This window comes from Polyodon spathula, chromosome 10 (assembly GCF_017654505.1).
Source record: "Polyodon spathula isolate WHYD16114869_AA chromosome 10, ASM1765450v1, whole genome shotgun sequence".
Classification (NCBI taxonomy): domain Eukaryota; kingdom Metazoa; phylum Chordata; class Actinopteri; order Acipenseriformes; family Polyodontidae; genus Polyodon; species Polyodon spathula.
The window spans coordinates 21320570-21343136 of NC_054543.1; the positions used below are offsets into that span (position 1 = coordinate 21320570).

At 37.1% G+C, this 22567-nt stretch overlaps 1 protein-coding gene across 1 annotated transcript in view; it reads right to left on the reverse strand.

Moving 5' to 3' along the window:
* The window catches only part of LOC121322464 (rab11 family-interacting protein 2-like), a 39134-nt gene extending 17226 nt beyond the window's left edge, over positions 1-21908 (reverse strand). Inside the window, exons 1-3 of the mRNA XM_041262499.1 lie at positions 20846-21908; positions 14147-14592; positions 12252-12669 (exon numbers count right to left, since the gene is read on the reverse strand). Of these exons, the coding sequence (XP_041118433.1) occupies positions 12252-12669; positions 14147-14592; positions 20846-21198 (1217 nt within the window). The 5' untranslated portion in view covers positions 21199-21908. The remainder of the gene's footprint in view (positions 1-12251; positions 12670-14146; positions 14593-20845) is intronic.
* Positions 21909-22567: the final 659 nt, after the last annotated feature.

Genomic DNA, 22567 nt, shown 5'->3' on the forward strand with positions numbered 1-22567 from the left:
ACAGGCTTGAAAAGTTGATGTTTTTTTTTAAGCCAGTAAGATGTTGGTTACTTGTTCAGTTTAGCCCCTGATCTAATAATTGCCATCGTTCAATTTCCAAGCAGCTAGTTGTAACTACGCTGGGTTGTTGTGCAGCATCCTCCCTCTGTTCTGTGATAGCAGATCGCGGGTCACTGATAAGTGTATTGGCCTGGCTTCTGCTATCTCTACTATTTCCGAGAACAAGAATCTATTGATCCAGTAGGGGGCTACTAGGATGAGATTGGCCAGGTCTCTTTTCACCTTTCTGAGCACAGCTGGTATTAATGGCAGGGGAGGAGATACGTACATTAAAGTGGTTGAACACGTTGATATCCTGTGTCCTGTACCCATTCCAGATCCTTAATCCTTTGCAGTCCTACGTTATACCAGGTCCAACATTATAATTTTCCCTTTCCAGCCCGATGTCATACCTTTTCCGACATCATCAAAAAGACATAAATCACAGGTCTCTAGTCATTTCTTTTTCTCTGGAAAAGGCAGAGAAAACCTTTCAATGGCCAAATGAAACAGAGAAAAGGGCGAATCTGAGCAATAGAGCTAGCCCCTGCAGCACAGAGATAAGAAAGACTCATAACAATGGAGACAGCTGCTTCCGCATCTAGCGCTCTAAGAATATCACAGACATTTGCAGAGCTTTTGGAGATGTTACAGTAATAAAATAATGACTTGGATCACATTACTGAGGCGTTTGGTGATAAAACAAGTGATCAGGAGAGGATTTATCAATATGCACGTATATAAAGAGGTATGTGAAAAATACAGTGAACAAGGTGCATGTTCGATGTTCTCTGGAGTAGGGGGTCTATAAGGCAGCAGGCATCTGGCTCCATAATAATTACTGATATTTGGCTGCTTGGATTTGATAATTGTTGATGCGCATTTTGCAATTGGGAGGCAGCGTAGTCCTGTCTGCACCCACTGGTGCAGAGGATTTAGACGATGCACTGGTGGTTCGTGTAGACATTATAGTAACTATTTTGGGCTGCTTAAAAAGATGTTCTTTGTGCCCAATAGGTACTCTATAGAATTTACCTACTCTATGTAGATATGACGCAGCACATGCAGGTTTTTTTCCAAATAGCCTCAACTGGCCTCCAGGACTGCCTCATGGAAGGAAAAACCTATGAAGGCTTGTTTATCCTTTGCATCTAAGATGCTCAGGAAATCGTCCTGGAGAATATCCCTCTCAAATCGCCTCTGCATTAGTGTATTTCATTGAAACACCTTCTCCAGTTACTGACCTGTCATCATCAGGGGTGGAGTCCATGATGTCATCATCTCCCATACTGCGAGTGTCAGCATAGTAGTATTGGTCTTGTGCACTCCAAGTTGTTGCGGCTGTGTCAGCCACTGGTTTTAGCTTTTGCAGGGGTACAGGTTGTCTTGAGCTTCCAAACTCTTGCAGCCACTAAAAAAATATATCCTTGGTTACCGGAGGCAAGAATTCCTGTGGAGTTGTCGGCTGGGTAGCCTCAGTAGGGGTCTCGGTAATGACTGCTGCATCTCTCTCCCTGCCGCCAAGGGAATTAATGGATTTACTTGTTCTCTTCCTTGGGGGAGATCGGACGGAGCTCCGATGCTCTGTGGAGCTGCTTTGTCTTTAAGAGGACATTTTTGCTGATGAAGTGTGTGATTTTTCAGAACGTGGAACTGGGGGAGAAGGAGCCTTTGCAATTTGAATCACTGCGTCTGACTAGTCAACACACATAAGACAGACCTCTCTACCACGAAATGGAGGAGAACCACACAGTGAACATACAGAAGGCATATGTGTGAAAATGCCGATAGCCAACGGGAATAACTAGTGGTGCTAGAGAGAAGGGGAAAGGGGAAATAAATGAAATAAATAGTAATAATAATATGATATATATATATCTATATATATATATATATATATATATATATATAATAGATATATATATATATATATATATATATATGTATATGTACACACGTATATATTATCTTATTATATTAACGACAAAAGAAAATGTAAGTACGTAATGTCAAAAACTATACTGAGTCCTAACCCAGGCATATACAGGAGAAATTTGGACATAAATACTCCAGGAAGGGGAGGCTTTATAGAGGAGGGAAAGTACTTGGCTTTTCTCCTGACCCAAGCGACATGGACACTCTGTGTGTGGAGTTCATCATACGAGGTAAGAAAACAGTCTCGCTACCCATATAAATGTTTATCATGAGGAATCTGCATGGTCATTTTACAGTTTCCCCATGGTTATACTCTGCATTTACCAGTTTGCCATGTTTTTTAAATATGTTTTACCATATCTTGTTGTGCTGTACTACACTTTGCTATGCTTTTACTACGTAAACTTGCATAAGGGAAGGCACCAAAGGATATAAGCAAGTGTCCTCTGTACAGACTGCATGTATTCCAGCCAGGCCTGGAATACAAAATTGCTGTTTTACACTGGTGTGCAATGCCTAATCTATTCTATTCTATTTCTGGACTCATTCCAGGGAAGCTGGTTAAGATAATGAAATCCTCTATTATGATTCGAAAGAATACCAGAAAAAAAATATGTATTACAGCTGCTGGAAATGCAAAAACGTTCCCTGGCAACATCTGGTTGATTTACTTGATGTACCAACCTGTCCACTTCAAACACAGTTGTTTATGTCTATCCCCCTGTCTGGCTTCACTAGAAAGAATTCATTATCTGCATGGATCTTGTTAATCACCTCTTGCCTACCTCCAAGGGCCTTGTTAATACAACCAGTTTCTAAAGTGCTCTAACTAATGACACGTTGAGATAAACAGGCCCCTCTGTTAGCACCTGTCAAGGCTTGTAAATGAAGAAATTTTCACATCAAGCTACTTCTTAAACATGGGTTCAGTGACCTTTCTGAAAGGTGAATGTGATTTACAATGCATTTTATAGTTAAGAAATGTGCAAAGGGGAATCTAAATTAACTGAGAAAAGCAACAACCTTGCAGCAAGCACAGTGAATTCAAATTCCAAATTCTATTACCTCTGTACAACTTGAAATAGAAGTTTCATTGAACAAACCAGGTTTCTCCACTATTCCCCAGTCATCAGAGATATGACAACTTGACATTCCTGAATTGATAACTATCCCCTGCTCAAACGCTGGCAGACAAAATTATTGAGTCACCAGCCTTGAAACAGAATGAAACATAAATTGCCCTTTTGTCCCACTCAAACCCCTTCTTTACTATCCTGGAAACGCTGAATAGTTAATCGTCTCCTCTTAATGAATATGCAAAGAATTTAAATGCTCAAGCAATCTCACAAATATAGCGGTACCCTCAAACTGCCAAGACTGGTACACAAGTCACTGTTGTATCTGGCAGTCACCATTGCAGAAAAGATGTTTTGGAGTAAATCGAAGCACCACCGCACAGCTGTTCTGCATTAGCAGGTAATATTTGAGTACTATTGCAGCTGTGGAATGGATTTTTACTTAAGAGATTATTAGCTGTTCAGGGATACCAAGATATTTAGTAAGCAAGGGGTTAACAGAGGAAATAAATGCCCCACCCTCAATTAATCTGGTTCAAGACTGGAAACACCATCATTTGACCGCAAGTGTATATGCATATGATTTCAATGTGCAAGCCATCTCTAGGAATGACTAGGGATTGGATATTTGTTATCAATCTTTCAGACCGCTTGCTCACTAAACAGATCGACGCAATCTCCCCCAGTTCATTGGTACCCCGAATTTGATTGAATCCTATCCGTGCACTTGTTATTCACTTTACCATCCTAAAATATGTTTCTGCAATGCTGAGATTAGTAGTTTTACTACTACCACATTGGTCACTTCTAAGCCATTCTCCATTTATGCATCTGTTCCAATTACTGTTGAAGTGTAGTGTACATTTTAATTCATCAGGCTCCTGCCACATAACGCTTTTCTATTATGCATCTCTGAATCCAAGTACAATGTGCAAAACACTTGAAAAATAATTATATTTTCAGGAACCTGAACTACAGTATACATTTTACAGTATAGGAAAAACACCACTCGTTTATTCAAGTGTTCCTTTTATGTCTTGGTATTTAAAGATGAACAAGTTTGTTTGTGTGCCAACACTGAATACTCAACTGCTTACACGCAGTTTTTGGATGTATGTACAAACTACTTGAGTATAAAGGCCGGGGAGGTTTTGGCAAGTGTGGAGGTTACAGATAATAAGGATCGCAGTTAAATACGGAAGCAGCGAACATAACCAAATGAGAGTGCCTGGAGCGGCAACCGGATCATTTTTGTTTGACGTGGATTTAAATTATTGCTACTAATATAATTACCTTAATGACTTGCAGATTTGTTTAATTTATTTATTATTTTTTATGCTTGGAGTGAACCTAAACCTTTTATGAAAATTACTGTATTGTACATATGCTTTAAATAATAAAATTTAAATCTCTAATTAATATTATTATTTAAGGGTGGAATACCAAATGCCTCTGAAAAATCAAACTTAGTGGGGACAAAAGTGACAGCTGCATACTCCTAGTGGTCAGTTTTCAAAAGTAGTGTTGCAACAAATATTAGAATAGTTGAACAAACACTAGTGAACTTACTACGTGATGTGTTCTTTCAAGAAAGTATCTTGTCTTAATATATGCGATTATATTATATATAGTATAGATATATATATATATATATATATATATATATATATATATATATATATATATATATATATATATATAAATAATTATATATATTGCTACTACGTAAACCGCTATGAGGCGATTCCGCGGATCTCAATTCAAAAATGAATGAAAAATGTTTACTTATTTTACATACTTTTGCTAAGTACGACCCGGTAGAAGAGTCTTCTCAGTCTTTTTCCTTAAGACCTATTCTCGCTTTTGTATCATACGTTGCAAATAACAGCGTCGTTTTTGACTTTACCGTCACCCTCATGTAAATTGTTCTTCTTGTCACCGCTGCACCAAGGAGATAGTAGGAAACAAGCTGGAGCAATGTGGAAGAGGGATACAGCAGACAGGTTTTTGTGGAAGAATCTTGGGGGGGGCCTTCATCCAGAGGTGGATTGAAAAAGGATGAAAATGATGATGAGACACACACACACACACACAGTGTTGTAGTCAAAAGTTTACATACCCCAATGGAAATGTATAATTTCTAGAAAATTCTCGAAAACAAAGAATTTTAAGAAACTTCTTTTGTAGCAAAAGTTTTGCTTTTGTGGATGAGGAAAAAGTTACAAGAAATAGAAGTCTACAATTATTTATTTCAGCAAAACTCCAAAAATGTGAATTCAAAAGTATTCATACACTTTGATTGTATAACAGTATTATCTACAAGGTGGTAGACATTTCAATTTGATAATACAGAACCTAATTCTAGAAAAAAACGTCTAGAAAATGTTGGATTGCAGGTGAACATTCATTCATACAAGAGAGTACAACAGGATTAGGCATAGGATGATTGCTGTTCTTACCAAAAAGTCAATATGGGAAAAGTAAAGAGCTATCTGAAAACCTTAGGCAGATATGCTTTCCAAGCATATGATCAAGAAGACTCTTGGTACTGTCACAGCGCTCCCTCTGTCTGGAAGAAAGAAGGAACTTTCACAAAGAACAAGCAGAAGAATAGTGAGGAAGGTTAATAGCAATCCGGGATTGACTGGCAAAGACATTCAAAGTGAATTGGCTGCAAGTGGGCCTGGGGCTTCCATTTCAACTATAAGTTGAGTATTTCATGGTGAAGGACTTAATGGTTACAGACCAAGGAAAAAGCCACTCAAGAAAACGTCACAAAGACAATTGCTTAAAAGTTTGCAAAACGGCATTTGAATGATGGATATGAGCTCTGGTCAAAGACTTTCTGGAGTGATATAACAAATATCGAGCTATTTGTCATGCTGACAGTCATTACGTTTGGAGAAAGTCTATTGAGATGCAGAAAGAACAGAGCATCATACCTACTGTCAAGCCCGGAGATGGTAATATCCTTCTATGGGGCTGTTTTTCCTCTAATGGCACAGGAAATTTAGTTCCAATACATGGTAAAATGGATTCCATAGCAAACCAAAAGATATTGGCCAATCATCTGAAACCCTCCACTACAAAACTTGGTTTAAAGCACAACTGGACCCAACAAAACAAAAAATCACTGTATCCTTCTGCCAGTAAAGCCAGAATTGAACCCTTCTTTTCCTCACTCAAAAAACTCTTTGGGCATGGTCAATAGTTATTTTTTGATTCCAATTACTTCTGAGGTACTACTAGCACTGTTTTGCCATCCAGCTGGTCCTATTGCAAGAGGATAGTGATGACCACAGGAGTGGTTTTTATACTTTTCCTCTAAATAAGATTTGGTTCAGGTGATCCCCTAATCAGTACCTCATTCAGTAGAATGAGGTGTGCCTGTGTTGGAATTCAACAGACACTGGAATGGAATGGCTGCCATACATGTAGAGATGCTGATTTAAGAAAAATTTGCAGTGGTCTCTTAATTTTTTCCAGAGCTGTATATATATGTTTGTGTGTATATATATATATATTATATATATATATATATATATATATATATATATATATATATATATATATATATATATATATATATAATATATATATATATATATATATATATATATATATATATATATAATTACACACACACACACACACACAGTGCCTATAGAAAGTTTACACCCCCTTGAACTTTTTTCATATTTTGTTGTGTCAGTGCCTCAGAGTTTCATGCATTTAAATGAGGATTTTTTTTCCACTTATCTACACACCATACTCTACACTGTTAAGGGGAAAAAAGTATATATATATATATATATATATATATATATATATTATAAATATCACACATATATATACATATACACTCTATATATATATATAGATATAATATATATATATATATATATAATCTATGTATATACACAAACTTGAACGATCATAATTGGATAAGTCTCCACCAGTTAATACATGGTGGAAACACCTTTGGTGGAAACACAATTAAAGCTGTGAGTCTGTTGGTATAGGCCTCTACCAACTTTGCACACCTAGATTTGGCAATATTTGACCATTCTTCTTTACAAAACTGTTCAAACTCTGTCAAGTTCCTTGGGCAATCTTAAAGTCATGCCACAAATTTTAAGTTGGATTTAGGATGAGGCTCTGACTGGGCCACTCAAAGACATTTACCTTTTTGTTCCTTAGCCACTCCAGTGTAGCTTTGGCTGTGTGCTTTGGGTCGTTGTCATGCTGAAAGGTGAACTTCCGTCCCAGTTTCAGCTTTCTTGCAGAGGCAGCAGGTTTTCCTCAAGGACTTCTCTGTACTTTGCTCCATTCATTTTCCCTTCTATACTAACAAGTGCCCCAGTCTCTGCCGATGAGAAACATCCCCATAACATGCTGCTGCCACCACCACACTTCACAGTAGGGATGGTGTTCTTTGGGTGATGTGCTATGTTGGGTTTGCACCAAACGCTTTGCATTTAGGCCAAAAAGTTCCATTTAAGTTTCATCACACCACAAAACTTTTTGCCACATGGCTACAGAATCTACTGAGTGTTTCTTTCCACACTTCAAATGGGATTCAACGTAGGCTTTCTTGAGTAATGGCTTCCTTCTTGCCACCCTACCATACAGGCCAGATTTGTGGAGTGCTTGGGATATTGTTGTCACATACACACTTTGACCAGTCTTGGCCATAAAAGCCTGGAGCTCTTGCAAAATTGCCATTGGCCTCTTTGTAGCCTCTCTGATCAGTCTCCTTCTTGCTTGGTCATCCAGTTTGGGGGGACGACCTGATCTAGGCAGGGTCATACGCCCCACTTCTTAATAATCGTCTTGACCATGCTCCAAGGGATACTGAAGGCCTTTGACATTTTTTTATACCCATCCCCTGATGTGTGCCTTCCCGGAGTTCTTTTGAAAGTACCTTGGTGCTCTTTGCTTTAAAGTCTTTGCTTTAAAATGTACTACCCAGCAGATGGTACAGGAACTGCTGAATTTATCCTGAAATGATGTGAATCACTACAATATAACACAGATGGAGGCCACTTAACTTGGCAATTGGTTACATCTGAGCTAATTTAGAACTGCTATTACAAGGGGGTGGACATTTATCCAGCCAAGCTAATTCGGTTTTTATTTTTAATTAATTTTCTACAAATTTCTAGAAAATATTTTTCACTTGGAAGTTGTGGGGTATGATGTGTAGATAAATGGGAAAAAAAAAAAAAACTATTTTAATTCTAGGTTATAAGGCAAGAAAAGGTTAAATTTTAAAATGGGGTGTAGACTTTCTATAGACACTGTGTGTGTAATATATATATATATATATATATATATATATATATATATATATATATATATATATATATCTATATATATATATTATGACTTATACTATGACTTAAACTGTAACAGAAGGGTCGATTAAGTTTATTCTTATAAGTTGATATTCACCTATAATACTTTTTATACGCAATTTTTTTCGTGTACTACATGGTTGTGATGGAGTAAGTTAAGTCTTTAAGACGAACATCCTTGCGAACAACCTTTGTTGGGTCACCAATTGGTTATAAAAAATACATTTTTTGATGGAATAGTTTTCTAGCTGCCAGAGTTTCCGGGATATGGAGTGTGTATGAACTTATGCAAGTGCATACACACTGACGGCAGCAAGTTTAAATGGTAGTAACTTGTGAACGGACCTTAAATTGCATCAATGAACAGGAAATGTAGTAGGATATTTTTGCATAAGAACATAAGAAAGTTTACAAACGAGAGGAGGCCATTCGGCCCATCTTGCTCGTTTGGTTGTTAGTAGCTTATTGATCCCAGAATCTCATCAAGCAGCTTCTTGAAGGATCCCAGGGTGTCAGCTTCAATAACATTACTTGGGAGCTGATTCCAGACCCTCACAATTCTGTGTGTAAAAAAGTGCCTCCTATTTTCTGTTCTAAATGCCCCTTTGTCTAATCTCCATTTGTGAGCCCTGGTCCTTGTTTCTTTTTTCAGGTAAAAAAAGTCCCTTGGGTCGACACTGTCAATACCTTTTAGAATTTTGAATGCTTGAATTAGGTCGCCACATAGTCTTCTTTGTTCAAGACTGAACAGATTCAATTATTTTAGCCTGTCTGCATATGACATGCCTTTTAAGCCCGGAATAATTCTGGTCGCTCTTCTTTGCACTCTTTCTAGAGCAGCAATATCTTTTTTATAGCGAGGTGACCAGAACTGCACACAATATTCAAGATGAGGTCTTACTAGTGCATTGTACAGTTTTAACATTACTTCCCTTGATTTAAATTCAACACTTTTCACAATGTATCCGAGCTTCTTGTTAGCCTTTTTTATAGCTTCCCCACATTGTCTAGATGAAGACATTTCTGAGTCAACAAAAACTCCTAGGTCTTTTTCATAGATTCCTTCTCCAATTTCAGTATCTCCCATATGATATTTATAATGTACATTTTTATTTCCCGCGCGCAGTACCTTACACTTTTCTCTATTAAATGTCATTTTGCCATATGTCTGCCCAGTTCTGAATTTTGTCTAGATCATTTTGAATGACCTTTGCTGCTGCAACAGTGTTTGCCACTCCTCCTACTTTTGTGTCGTCTGCAAATTTAACAAGTTTGCTTACTATACCAGAATCTAAATCATTAATGTAGATTAGGAATAGCAGAGGACCTAATACTGATCCCTGTGGTACACCACTGGTTACCACACTCCATTCTGAGGTTTCTCCTCTAATCAGTACTTTCTGTTTTCTACATGTTAACCACTCCCTAATCCATGTACATGTGTTTCCTTGATTCCCAACTGCTTTCAGTTTGAGAATTAATCTTTTGTGCGGGACTTTGTCAAAAGCTTTCTGGAAATCTAAATAAACCATGTCATATGCTTTGCAATTATCCATTATCGATGTTGCATCCTCAAAAAAACAAGCAAGTTAGTTAGACACGATCTCCCTTTCCTAAAACCATGTTGACTGTCTCCCAGGATACTGTTACCATATAGGTAATTTTCCATTTTGGATCTTATTATAGTTTCCATAAGTTTGCATATAATAGAAGTCAGGCTTACTGGTCTGTAGTTACCTGGTTCAGTTTTGTTTCCCTTTTTGTGGATCGGTATTACGTTTGCAATTTTCCAGTCTGTCGGTACCACCACTGAGTCAGGAGACTGCTGCATAATCTTGGTTAGCGGTTTGTAAATTACTTCTTTCATTTCGTTGAGTACTACTGGGAGGATCTCATCCAGCCCAGGGGATTTGTTTATTTTAAGAGCTCCTAGTCCCTTTAACACTTCTGCCTCAGTTATGCTAAAGTTATTTAAAACTGGATAGGAACTGGATGACATGTGGAGCATGTTGTCAGTATCTTCCTTTGTAAAAACTTGTGAAAAGTAATCATTTAATATATTTGCTATTTTTTTTTCTTCATCTACGATTTTGCCATTTGTATCTCTTAAACATTTAATCTCCTCTTTGAATGTTCGCTTGCTGTTGTAATATTGGAAAAACATTTTGGAATTGGTTTTAGCTCCCTTAGCAATGTTCATTTCTATTTCTCTCTTGGCCTTTCTAACTTCCTTTTTGACTTGTGTTTGCAGTTCTGTGTACTCTTTCTGCGTACTTTCTTTTTGGTCCTTTTTTAATGCTCTATAAAGTGCCTTTTTTCGCTGAATATTTTTTTTAATTGATCTATTAAACCATTTTGGCAATTTAGTTTTACATTTAGATTTGTCTACTTTAGGGATGTAATTGTTTTGAGCCTCTAGTACTACATTTTTGAAGAACAACCATCCTCCTTCTGTGGGTGTTTTCTCTATTTTACTCCAATCTACTTCTGTTAGTCCCTGTTTCATACCTTCATAGTTTGCTTTTCTAAAATTGTAAACCTTAGCTTTAGTCTTTACTTCTGGGGTTTTAAAAAACACTTCAAATGAGACCATGTTGTGGTCTGAGTTTGCCAGTGGTTTTCTGACCTCTGTTTTAGTTATTCTATCTTCGTTATTTGAAAAGACTAAATCAAGGCATGCCTCCCCTCTAGTCGGTGCCTTGACAAATTGTGTTAGGAAGCAGTCATTTGTCATTTCCACCATTTCAATTTCATCCTTCATGCTACCCACCGGGTTTTCCCATTTTATATGGGGGAAGTTGAAATCCCCCATTAGTATGGCTTCTCCTTTGCTACACACATTTCTAATGTCATTGTATAACAGATTATTTTGCTCACCGTCTGAATCTGGCGGTCTATAGCATGCTCCTATTATTATGCCCTTTTAATTTTTGTCCGTTATTCTGACCCATATTGATTCGGCTTTATTTTCTAATACATTATAAAACTGTCTTTGATTGAAACTACAATGGACAATGACAGATAACTCACATAAAGACATGGGCAACATCTGTCGACAGCAACAAGGGGGCGACAGATGTCGCCGACTGCCTGGGCAACATACCGGCAACATGTCTCCCACTTAGGACGACGTTCTATTTTTCAGGCAACATGAGGGCAACATTTTCAATATCAGCCAATCAAATTTGATAGTAGTGTCACATGATGATAAGGTTCAACGATAACGTCAGACAGACAGTGCATATGATGCATTTTGATTCCTGCATTTCATCCAATTTATTATACCTAGTCTATAGATATGCAATGCAGTGTGTATGTGGATAAGAAAATGTAACGTCTATGATTACAATAACATATTTAAGCTATCAATTCTACAACGACAAAATACCAGTGTAGCGTATTGTTCTAAAATGTTTTATTTTAAATTAATTTGCTGTAATAAATACATAAATAATAGATGTAATGTATTTCAATTTGTATTTATTTTATTCATTTTGTTATTTATTTATTGATTTTGTTTGTTATAATTAGTACATTTCCATATCATAGCATATTTACATCTCGCGACAAAAACTTGCATTATGATTTGCATTACATTGTTGCCTGTTTGTCGACCGAAGGCTTGTCTCCCATGTGACAACCTCAAACTGCAATGCAACACACTGACAACAAATGTGTTCCTTTGTTGCCATCGACAAAAGTTGCCCGTGTGACCAGGCCTTAACAGGCATTATTAAACAGGTAACAGTACCGTACAAAATGTGATACTATGGAAATGTAGATGACAAAATTCTATGTTTGTCACACTATTGTAAGTTTCATGGCACAATACAGCAAGACTCACCTGGTATTTGACTTATAGTTTGTGGAGAAGGGGTTTGTTCCTGCATCCCCTTGTAGACTGTCAATGAAAGGATTGGGAGACCTCAAGTCACTGGAACTACCTGATTTCCCATTGCCGATCTTATCCAACTTCTTGCCGTCTTTCTTCCCCTTGACTCTCTCCAAAAGCCCCACTTTCTCCTTCTTCTTCTCAGATCTGACATTGGTCCTGCCCTCCCATGAGACACCACTGCTCGGCTCAAAGGGGTTTTTGTTCCGGGGCAGAGTGGCTGACTTTTGGGGCAAAGAATCGCTGATGTTGGTGAACAGATCACTGTGTCCTTCATAGCTGCCTTTACCCTCAGTGGAAGTGTAGCCAGGCTGCTCAGGGTTGGCAGTGTCGACGCTCTGCGATCGTCTATGGGGAGAGATCACATTTCCTGCAAGACAGTCAGAACAGCAAGTAAGATTCCAGGCTTTTTTTTTTTTTTAAATAAATAAATAAATAAATAAATAAATCAATCTGCCTTCATCCCTTCTTAGCACACCATTAGACCCTACAAGGATCCGATTTAAGAGGACGGAATCCAATTGTTTTTTAAATGTTCCCAGTCAGAGTTTTAAATCCTACTACAGTACTCCAGGTAAGCTATTCCATGAATTTATAACTGTAAAAACATGTTTATTTTTTGTTTTAACCAATTTATTCAGTGCCTGTCATGCCTGTCAGGACCAATTTATTTTCACATGCGCTGTTTATTTTACACGCGCTGTTTAAAAGTATTTTTTTTCCACAGTAAAACAGGTTTAAAAGGCACACTGCATCTCCAGCCAAACCCCAGCCCTTTTTCGCTGTATTTATCACATACCTCTTCATAGTAGTGAATACTGATAATTCCTCTCCTGATAACTATTTTTATCACCAAACTCCTCAATAATGCAATCCAAGTCATTACTTTATTACTATTATAACATCTCAAAAAGCTCTGCAAATGTCTGTGATATTCTTTGAGCGCTGGATGCGGAAGCAGCTATCTTGTTTTTTTATGTCTGTGTTAGGTCTGTGGTGCAGGGCCTCTGTGTATTGCTCAGATCCACCCCTTTTTATCCAGCTTCTCTTGGCTAGTATAGGTCTCACTTGGCCATTGAAAAATTCTCTCTGCCTTTTCAAGAGAAAAAAATGACTAGAGACCTGTGCTTGATGTCCTTTTGATGATATCGGACAAGGTCTGACATCGGACCGGAAAGGGAAAATTGTAATGTCAGACTTGGTCCGACATAGAACCGCAAAGAGTTAAACTTACTCGGCTTCTGTTTACGCCCTTTCATTCTACTCTCTTTACTACATTTAGGTTCACTTTATCTATGCCACTCATGATTTTAATAAACTTCAATTAAGCCTCCCTTTATACTTTCTTTTTTTATTATTTTACACTGTCCTCACAGCTCATGCAACCGAGTCCTGGAATTAACCGAGTTGCCCTTCACTGTACCTTCAAGTGCAATCATTTTTTGTAGGTGACCAAAACTGGACAGTATTCTTGGTGATGTCTAACTGGAGCATGACATGCTCTGAGCATAACTACCCTAGACTTGCATTCTACACAGTAACTTTAAATAACATTTTTTTTTTTTTTTTTATTGTTACTAACCCCTGACCTTTTCTTGTGATGTTTGCGATCATTCCTAGTTATAGGATAGCTCAGGTATTGTTTTTTATTTTATTAAATTTTTTTGCCACTACACTCCTTATGACAAGCTTCCCTCACAGGAACACTTAAGTATTATCCCTTTAGAAGGAGATACAATTTATCAATGGGGCATTAATTGACATATGATACCGCCAAATACTTCGAGAATAAACTATGCTGGCGGGGGTGGGGGTCTGCAGTAAATGAAGAGTGCTAAAGTTCTTACCACTCTCATCGATGGAATTCATGGAGTCTAGCTTGGGGCGAAAGAGTGGAGCATGCCCGATTGTGCTAGCCTTAACTTTGTCTCCAGAGAAATGGGATCCGATCAAATCAGACATGGAGTGGGCAGCAGACAGACGCTGGGGCCCTAGGAGGAACGTTCTTTTTGGTTTAGGTTTCATGTGCTGATTCATCTCGGAGATATCGGGGTCAGAAGAGCGAGGGGTGCTCGTCCTGGGGAGGATGGCAGAAGAGGTGTCGGAGAAGGTCCCGTCCCCCTTCCCTCTCTTCATCTTGTCTTTGAGTTTGGAGAACGGCGAGCGTGGCTTGTCTTTCATGGAGAGGTCAAACATACTGGCTGTCATGTTGTTCCTCATGAACTGTATGTTGACTTGGATTTGCCCTCGGTCCTTTCCCTTCTTCCCAGGCTTGGACTCAAGTTTGAACCAGCTGAAAGAGAAGATAGGAAGCACAGCGTAAGGCATCAAGACATGTCATCGCATAGCTCTGCAATGGAAAGACAACACGATTGAGGAGTAACTATATAGTGAGGTCACCCTACATATCACAATATGAATATCATGACACGATCATGATGCAGGTTATAGTTCTGATGGGTGATTTATTATGGTGTGAAACTGATTTGTTCAACCTCTAACCCATGATTTTTAACCAATATGTCAATATGTCAGTAACATACATTTAGCGTCACACCTTTACATTCACAATTGCAGCTATTAGCAGAATTAAAAAATGTTGATGACCATGTCATATATCAATAGTATGTACCAGTGGTGGCTTGTGACTTTTTTGACAGGTGAGACACAAATCACAAAATAGTTATTACCACCTCCAATCAATGGCTAATGTACTAAAAGTTAATTTACTTTGTTCAGCTGATTTCATATTGTAGTTGCTATGTACAATATGCCCATATCAATTAAAAAACAACATTAGCACTGTAAACAACACACAATTTACAGAATTGCAGAGTTTTTACAATGAATTAGCAAACCAGAACCTTAAAACCACATAGTATTTAACTCTACAAGTCATTATGTGACACCAGCGTGGAACATTCGCTATAAAGACACAAATACACGATCACAAAATCACTGACAGTTGATACTTTTGAATGATGTCACTAGCGCTTCTGTGGACTTAAATTTATTTAATATACTTAAATGTGTTTATATTTCTCAATTAAATAAAACAAATATGCAAATGTTATTTTAGTCTTTGGGAATTATTGCCGAGGACATGCCTCACTTGCCTTGGCTGACGAGCCACCACTGCTATGGACAGAATAGTACAAGAAATGGCAATGAAATGTCTGATAAGTGGTCACCAGATGCAAATGCAACATGTACTGTACAGTAGATGAATGCACAAACAGACAGACAGACACCTCCATAAATCCTCACAACCATATACTCTGTAGATAAAATATTCTTACAAAATCTGACCAATAACTAAACAAGTTCCATTCAAATTAAATAAGTGGCTCTCAAGATGCATGTAAAAATGTACAGTGGCTCTCAAAAGTATTCACCCCCCCTTGGACTTTCCACATTTTATTGTGTTACAACATGGAATCAAAATTGATTTAATTAAAAGTTTTTACACTGATTAACACAAAAAAAGTCCATAATGTCAAAGTGAAAAATAAAATCTACAAATTGTTCTAAATTAATTACAAATATAAAACAGAAAATAATTGATTTGGAAATTGAAAATTAGAAAATTAATACAAATTGTTAAAAAAAAACAACCAAAAAAAACAAACACTTGATGAACTACAATGAGCTGTGTTGTGCCTGTACCACAATACAAATGATACAGACTAATTCTATTATGATACAGTATATCATGTAAAGAAATCACGATTCATCAATACATGATGCATTGTTACACCCCTGATGTTACGAGAGGTGACAATGTTGCCAGCACTTTATTTGTGGAAATTAAAAATCTTATAAATAAAATATGATTCAAACTCGTTCTTCTCTTTGGCAGAAAAGCACCAAATAACATCAATCCCTCCTGAAATAATAATAGAATTTTCTTTTCCAAATAAAGCCGATCAAACTTCTCACATTTTCCAGTTAAGTATAGTCTACTTGCAATGAGATGTACTGATGTGCAGTATGAAAAACCCACAACAATTATACAACTGCAACCCATTTTTCAAAGAAACCAGCTGTGTGTGCAATACGAAACACCAAAACCATTTTAGATGCCAACAGAGGAGCAGCTAAACGAAACCCAAGCTTTTACACAAAACCCTTGGTTCAAAAAAAGACAAGTGCCTTTGTTAAAACACAAAGAAGACATTGTAGGGCAGTGCAGCGCTCAGTCCTTGGAGGAGTGGAGAGTGGAGCCTGTGTGTGTTTGAGGTGACCTACCTTTCACTGTTTACACTGCTCCACCCGTATCAGGCACTGGTGATAAAGTATAGGCAAATTGGCAAGGCTTTGTTTTCATATCTTTGGTCTTAATGGGCTTGTACTATTTTTGACCTTATATGAACATAAGGAAGGTTCCTTATACGAACATAGGAAAGGTTCCTTATACGAACATAAGAAAGGTTACATATGAGAGGAGGCCATTTGGCCCACCTTGCTCGTTTGGTTGTTAGTAGCTTATTGATCCCAGAATCTCATCAAGCAGCTTCTTCAAGGATCCCAGTGTGTCAGCTTCAATCATTACTGGGGAGTTGGTTCCAGACGTGTACAATTATCTGTGTAAAAAAGTGCCTCCTATTTCCTGTTCTGAATGCCCCTTTATCTAATCTCCATTTGTGACCCCTGATCCATTTTCCCCTTGTTTCTTTTTTCAGGTCGAAAAAGTCCCCTTGGTCGACATTGTCAATACCTTTTAGAATTTTTAATGCTTGAATCAGGTAGCTGCGTAGTCTTCTTTGTTCAAGACTGAACAGATTCAATTCTTTTAGCCTGTCTGCATATGACATGCCTTTTAAACCTGGAATAATTCTGGTCGCTCTTCTTTGCACTCTTTCTAGAGCAGCAATATTATTTTTGTAGCGAGGTGACCATAACTGAACATAATATTCAAGATGAGGTCTTATTAATGCATTGTTAGTTTTAACATGAATTCCCTTGATTTAAATTCAACGCTTTTCACTAGATATCACAGCATTTTGTTGGCATTTTTTGTAGTTCTCCACATTGTCTAAATGAAGACATTTCTGAGTCAACATAAACTCCTAGATCTTTTTCATAGATTCCTCAATATCTCCCATATGGAACTTATAATGGACATTTTTATTGCCTGCATGCAGTACCTTACACTTTTCTCTATTAAATGTAATTTGCCATGTGTCTGCCCAGTTCTGAATCTTGTCTAGATCATTTTGTATGACCTTTGCTGCTGCAACAGTGTTTGCCACTCCTCCTACTTTTGTGTCACCTGCACATTTAACAAGTTTGCCATACCAGAATCTAAGTCATTAATGTAGATTAGGAAGAGCAGAGGACCTAACATTGATCCCTGTGGTACTCCACTGGTTACCACACTCCATTTTGAGTTTTCTCCTCTAATCAGTAAAAAAAAAAAAGCAATTGGCCCTCTATTGCAGACTACAATTCTGAAAAGAAACACACACCACATTTTCTAAAGTGAAGCTACATGATGATGACACATTTCCACATAGTACATCCAAAATAAATTTAATTGATTTAAAAAGTTCCAAGTTGCTTTATGTTACCTACTGTTAAAACACATTTATACCAAAAAACAAACCAATAATATATAACTTGGCCATTGGCCAGTTTGTCATTTTGTGTTGTACACCACTATTGTGTAAATGAATGAAGACTGCATGGATGATAAAAATCCAATTGCTAGAATAATTATATTCTGGTTGTGCGGCCTGCATAAGAAACATGGAAATTAAAGAGACCCTTGAATTGTCAACAGCACTCTTAATCGCCCACCACCTAATGGTAAATATTTGAATGGAGAGGAAGGGTAGGACTGCATAACACACAGCTATTTGATTTGTGCAAGATTATATTGAAGCCTTGGCTTTTAGTGTGCACTGTAATTACTGAGAACTGTGCAAGATTAAGAGTGCAAATGAAAACACATGAACAACGCTGTATGGCCTTTTTACAAGCCTGTTATACTAACTGCAAAACAAGCCCATGCTCTGTACAGTACTGCAGTATGTATGATATTAGTAAATGTTTTGTTTTTAAAACAAGGAACAAGTATGCCAGTAAAATACAATTAAAACAGTGTTGATATAACAAACGTCTGCTTTGCTGTAGAGCTTAATAATTTATTGATTACAATATTGTTCTCTTTTTCATGTATGTTATATTGTGCTACCATACTTCATACAGTATGTCAGACATTCCAATAATGTACAGCAACTTAATGTAATGCTTCTAGTCTTATGGTATGTGGGGTGGACATCTGTTGTACTGTATGGCAGGGAAGGGATAAACACAGTATGACAATAACCAATGTGATGTTATCAGGAGCGTGTTCCCTTTGACTCCCATTATATTCTGGCTAGGACTTTTCAATATGTTGATAAGTGAAAGTGTGACACTGACAGGATATCATGCGGGTTTGACTGTACGACACATGCAGGCTAATGTTTTCATATAGTTTGAGAATGTCCAAACCAGGTTTCAGCATAACTGGATAATCATCTCTAGTTGTACAGTGTAGTTAGAGTATACCAATTTAGATCAACTAAACAGTTAAACATATCAATAAATAGTTCAACTTGAAATGATTGTCTACTTGTCTCAGTTATTATGTTTCACCTCAATTGAACAGATCCTAAAGTCTTGATGATCATAAGCAATCACAAACCAGAACTGATCCAGAAATTATGTCTGGACATCCAGACTTAGTGACATAAAGCATGTTGAATATCATAAATCTGAAACCTCCTCTTCCCATAAATATAGCCTTCATTATTACAGTACTCATGACCTACATTCTAATGAATGTGCACACTGTACCAAGTTTCTTAACAGTTGTCTGGTCAGTTAAAGTAGATCCAAGTTACTGTAAACAGAGCCTAACATACTGCAGAAGTTGGTTGATTTGTCAAATGATACTTAGTGGTGCCAGCTCCAGTAATTCACAGACCATTTTAGAAGTGTACATTATGGCCTGTAGACACAAAGCGTTTAGGGTCTTCCAGATGTTTTAAAGCAAGTACAACACCTGCTGGTAGCATAGCGCTGCACATAACAAGGTCATATTAATTAATGTAATTGTACTTTTGTTGCAGGAACTTTATTATTAAACACTACTGAAACTTTTCAGCAACTTTAAAAGATAAAACCTTGTCACCTAACAAACATAAAAATCACAAAAATATCCGCTAACAAATGTCTCTTATTAGACAGCTTTGAAATATGTTTGGTAGTCCAGTTTCTATTCTGTTTCAAACCAACTGAATGAAACCTGTGGCATAAAATCAATGCAAGTCATCATTTTGTGCAGTGCTGAACAACATTATCCCAGTGGGAATGTTTGAGTTTTTAAAAAGGCTGTCAATTACTCCTTAGGTCTTGTGATAGAAGACATCTTTGAAATTCTTCCACAATTGGCTCTTTCAGATCTTAACAGCTCTTTTCAAACTGTGTTGCACACGGCATTAACACAGGACTCCTCAAATACTTTCATTCTTGCCATACACAAAAACTCTCGAGGGCTTTACAGAAACACACTGAGACATGGGAACAGCTACAGTACCTGGAAGACTGTGACAGAACTGTGTGTTTTTTTTTTTTTTTTTTTTCCATACCCAGATGACCAACCTCAATCTAGATGTAAAGCACTACCAGTAATTTTTATAATGATTTATTATATATGTTTTAATTGTGGTTTGGCTACTGTAAGTCAACAAAGCACCTGAAATTAAAAAATAAAATAAAACCATCTCTGACACAGTCGTCACAGAAGCGATTCATGTATCTCACAAACAATACATGCATTGATTGATAATTACACAAGGCCTGCACAATCAGTCAGGAACATGTGGGCAGTTAAAACACTACTCCCTCGTTACTGTACGGCAATTCAGGAAATGCTGGTTTCCCTAGGTCAAGTGTGAACTCCCTTTAGGGCTGTATCAAAGTTACATGCTCTGTATTCTGTTGAACACTTAGAAACCTTCCCCAAATAACACTAGGGTACAACATTATGCAGAACAACAGCCAGCTTTATGTGAAAGTCATCACTTAATACAATTTGAAAGCAATTCACTGCTATATTAGATATGTGGTCAAAGTCAAGCCAACAAATTCCCCATTGGTGGGTGCTATACTTTCCAATTTTCAAATCAGTATCCCAATCAGCCTGCTCCTCTCCTGCTCTTTTCTCTGAAGCCTTCCTTGTATTGGTGGGTGCTTTCCTGCTTCTGCACAGTTTTATTCGGCACAACAAAGTTCATATGTGCCAGCCAGACTACATGTGTTGTACATTCATGTGTATATGGAAAATACTTTGAATAAATATTTAATATTTAACCTTGCACTGCACAAATTCTATTGTATAAAAACTATAGCTGACCTCTATTGTGTATTTGACATGCATATTTTTGTCAATAGCTCGAGGTTTAGGAAACAATTCGTTTAAATTCTATTCACATCATTAATGTGTTTTTTTTTTTTTTTTTTTTTTTTTTTTTAAATAGACAAAACCAAATACTTACTCAATTTTTCTTCTTTCCTTGTTGTCAAAGATTTCATTGAGGCTGATAGACACTTGCCCCAGAAACTTGTCCAGTCCCACCAATGACCTGTGCATCACGATCAGGTTGAGAGTGTATTTTTCCAGATTGCCCTCCAGAAGTAGACCGGGAAGTTCAAAGGAAGCTTCCTCTTTCCACACCGGATTCAGGGTCTTCTCGGCTACGGAGGTGGAGTACTTTTCTTTGCCTAACTGAATGATGGTGTAAGTGTCATTGGTACCGTTCTTGCCTTTCGGGTGGAGGTCTTTGGCTTGCAGAACGGTGGCCTGGACGTGGGTTGGGAACCACTTTTGAGACTGTTCTGCAAGTGACATTGTCAGTTGTTTTTTGTTTTTGTTTTTGTTTTGTTTTTTGTTTTTTTCAAATTGTTAATTAGGAGTTAACATGCTGTTTTAAATCAACCCTGTGCATAAAACAATTGGATTTGCAAATATGTACATGTATACCTAAATGTTCTTCAATACTATTCCTTTCGCAGCATGCTTAGTACATTATACTAAATGCACTTCTTGGCTTTCAGTAACACCGGCCACGTTTTTATTTATAGTTATACAGTTTAGTAAAATATCGCAGAACTAGATTTTCTGGTCTCTCTGTCCTTGCATATGATGCGTATTGCTTTCTTAAATGTCTGTATCTGACTGAATACAAAAAAAGCTGACTTCCCAAAATGTTTCCCGCAGTTATTAGTGATGCTATTAATTGGCAATGTACATACTAAACCCTCTGGCCCAACTCAAACAACATTACTAACATCGTTCGAATGACAACAACATACATTATTAACACCAACACTGTGCTGCTATCTAATGTTCATAATACTATAACCGTTACCGATATTGCTGCCTAGTTTTCACGATTTCCGAAATATCATCATTTAATTTGAATGCATTTCTACGCAATCACTGCGTTATTGTAGAATATGTTTTTAATATAAACGCTATCAGAGAGGAGAGAAACAAAAAGAACACCATAATCTTCACCAGTCCCTGATTCTCCTTCCTAGTTCTCCATGATGATTGCCGTCCCGTGCTGCTTTCTGCAGTCAGAGGTGAAAGTTCAAGCTCCTCCTGGTTTCCACGGCAACCAGATTGTTTCAGGAATTACAATATTCTGATAGGATTGCATGGTTATGCTTTACAAACTGTCTGAAAAAGATATTTAGAAATATTACATTTTTTTTTGTTTTGTTTTTTAATCTATTGGGATTGCAGGTGAATGCTAGTTTGAAAAAGGGGGTGCTAAGTTTTAGACGCCTTTTAAATTAGGTGATACAAGCACTAAATAATTAGCAAAATAATTAGCAAAAAATGTTTTAAAGTACAAGAACACTGTCAATATTATAATGGCTTTAATAATAACGCAAAGATTAGTGTATTATAAGTAACATTATAGCGTATACTTAACTTATCTGCATGTCTATAATAGTTTCGGCTGTGTTAAATAACATTTGTGCAATTCTTGCATTACTTTTCACAAACAGTTATATTAATGTTAAGAATAGTTATGTCGGCTTTCATGTAAACTTGTATTGTGGAGGGATCTACTCTAAAACAATATAATTGTTCCTTTGAAGTGCAATTCATCATCCACAGCAAATATATACTGTAATTAAATTGCAAACAAGTCACGTTAATTGCCCACTGACGTGAAAAAAACAAAGAATGTAGTATAGGTTAAATG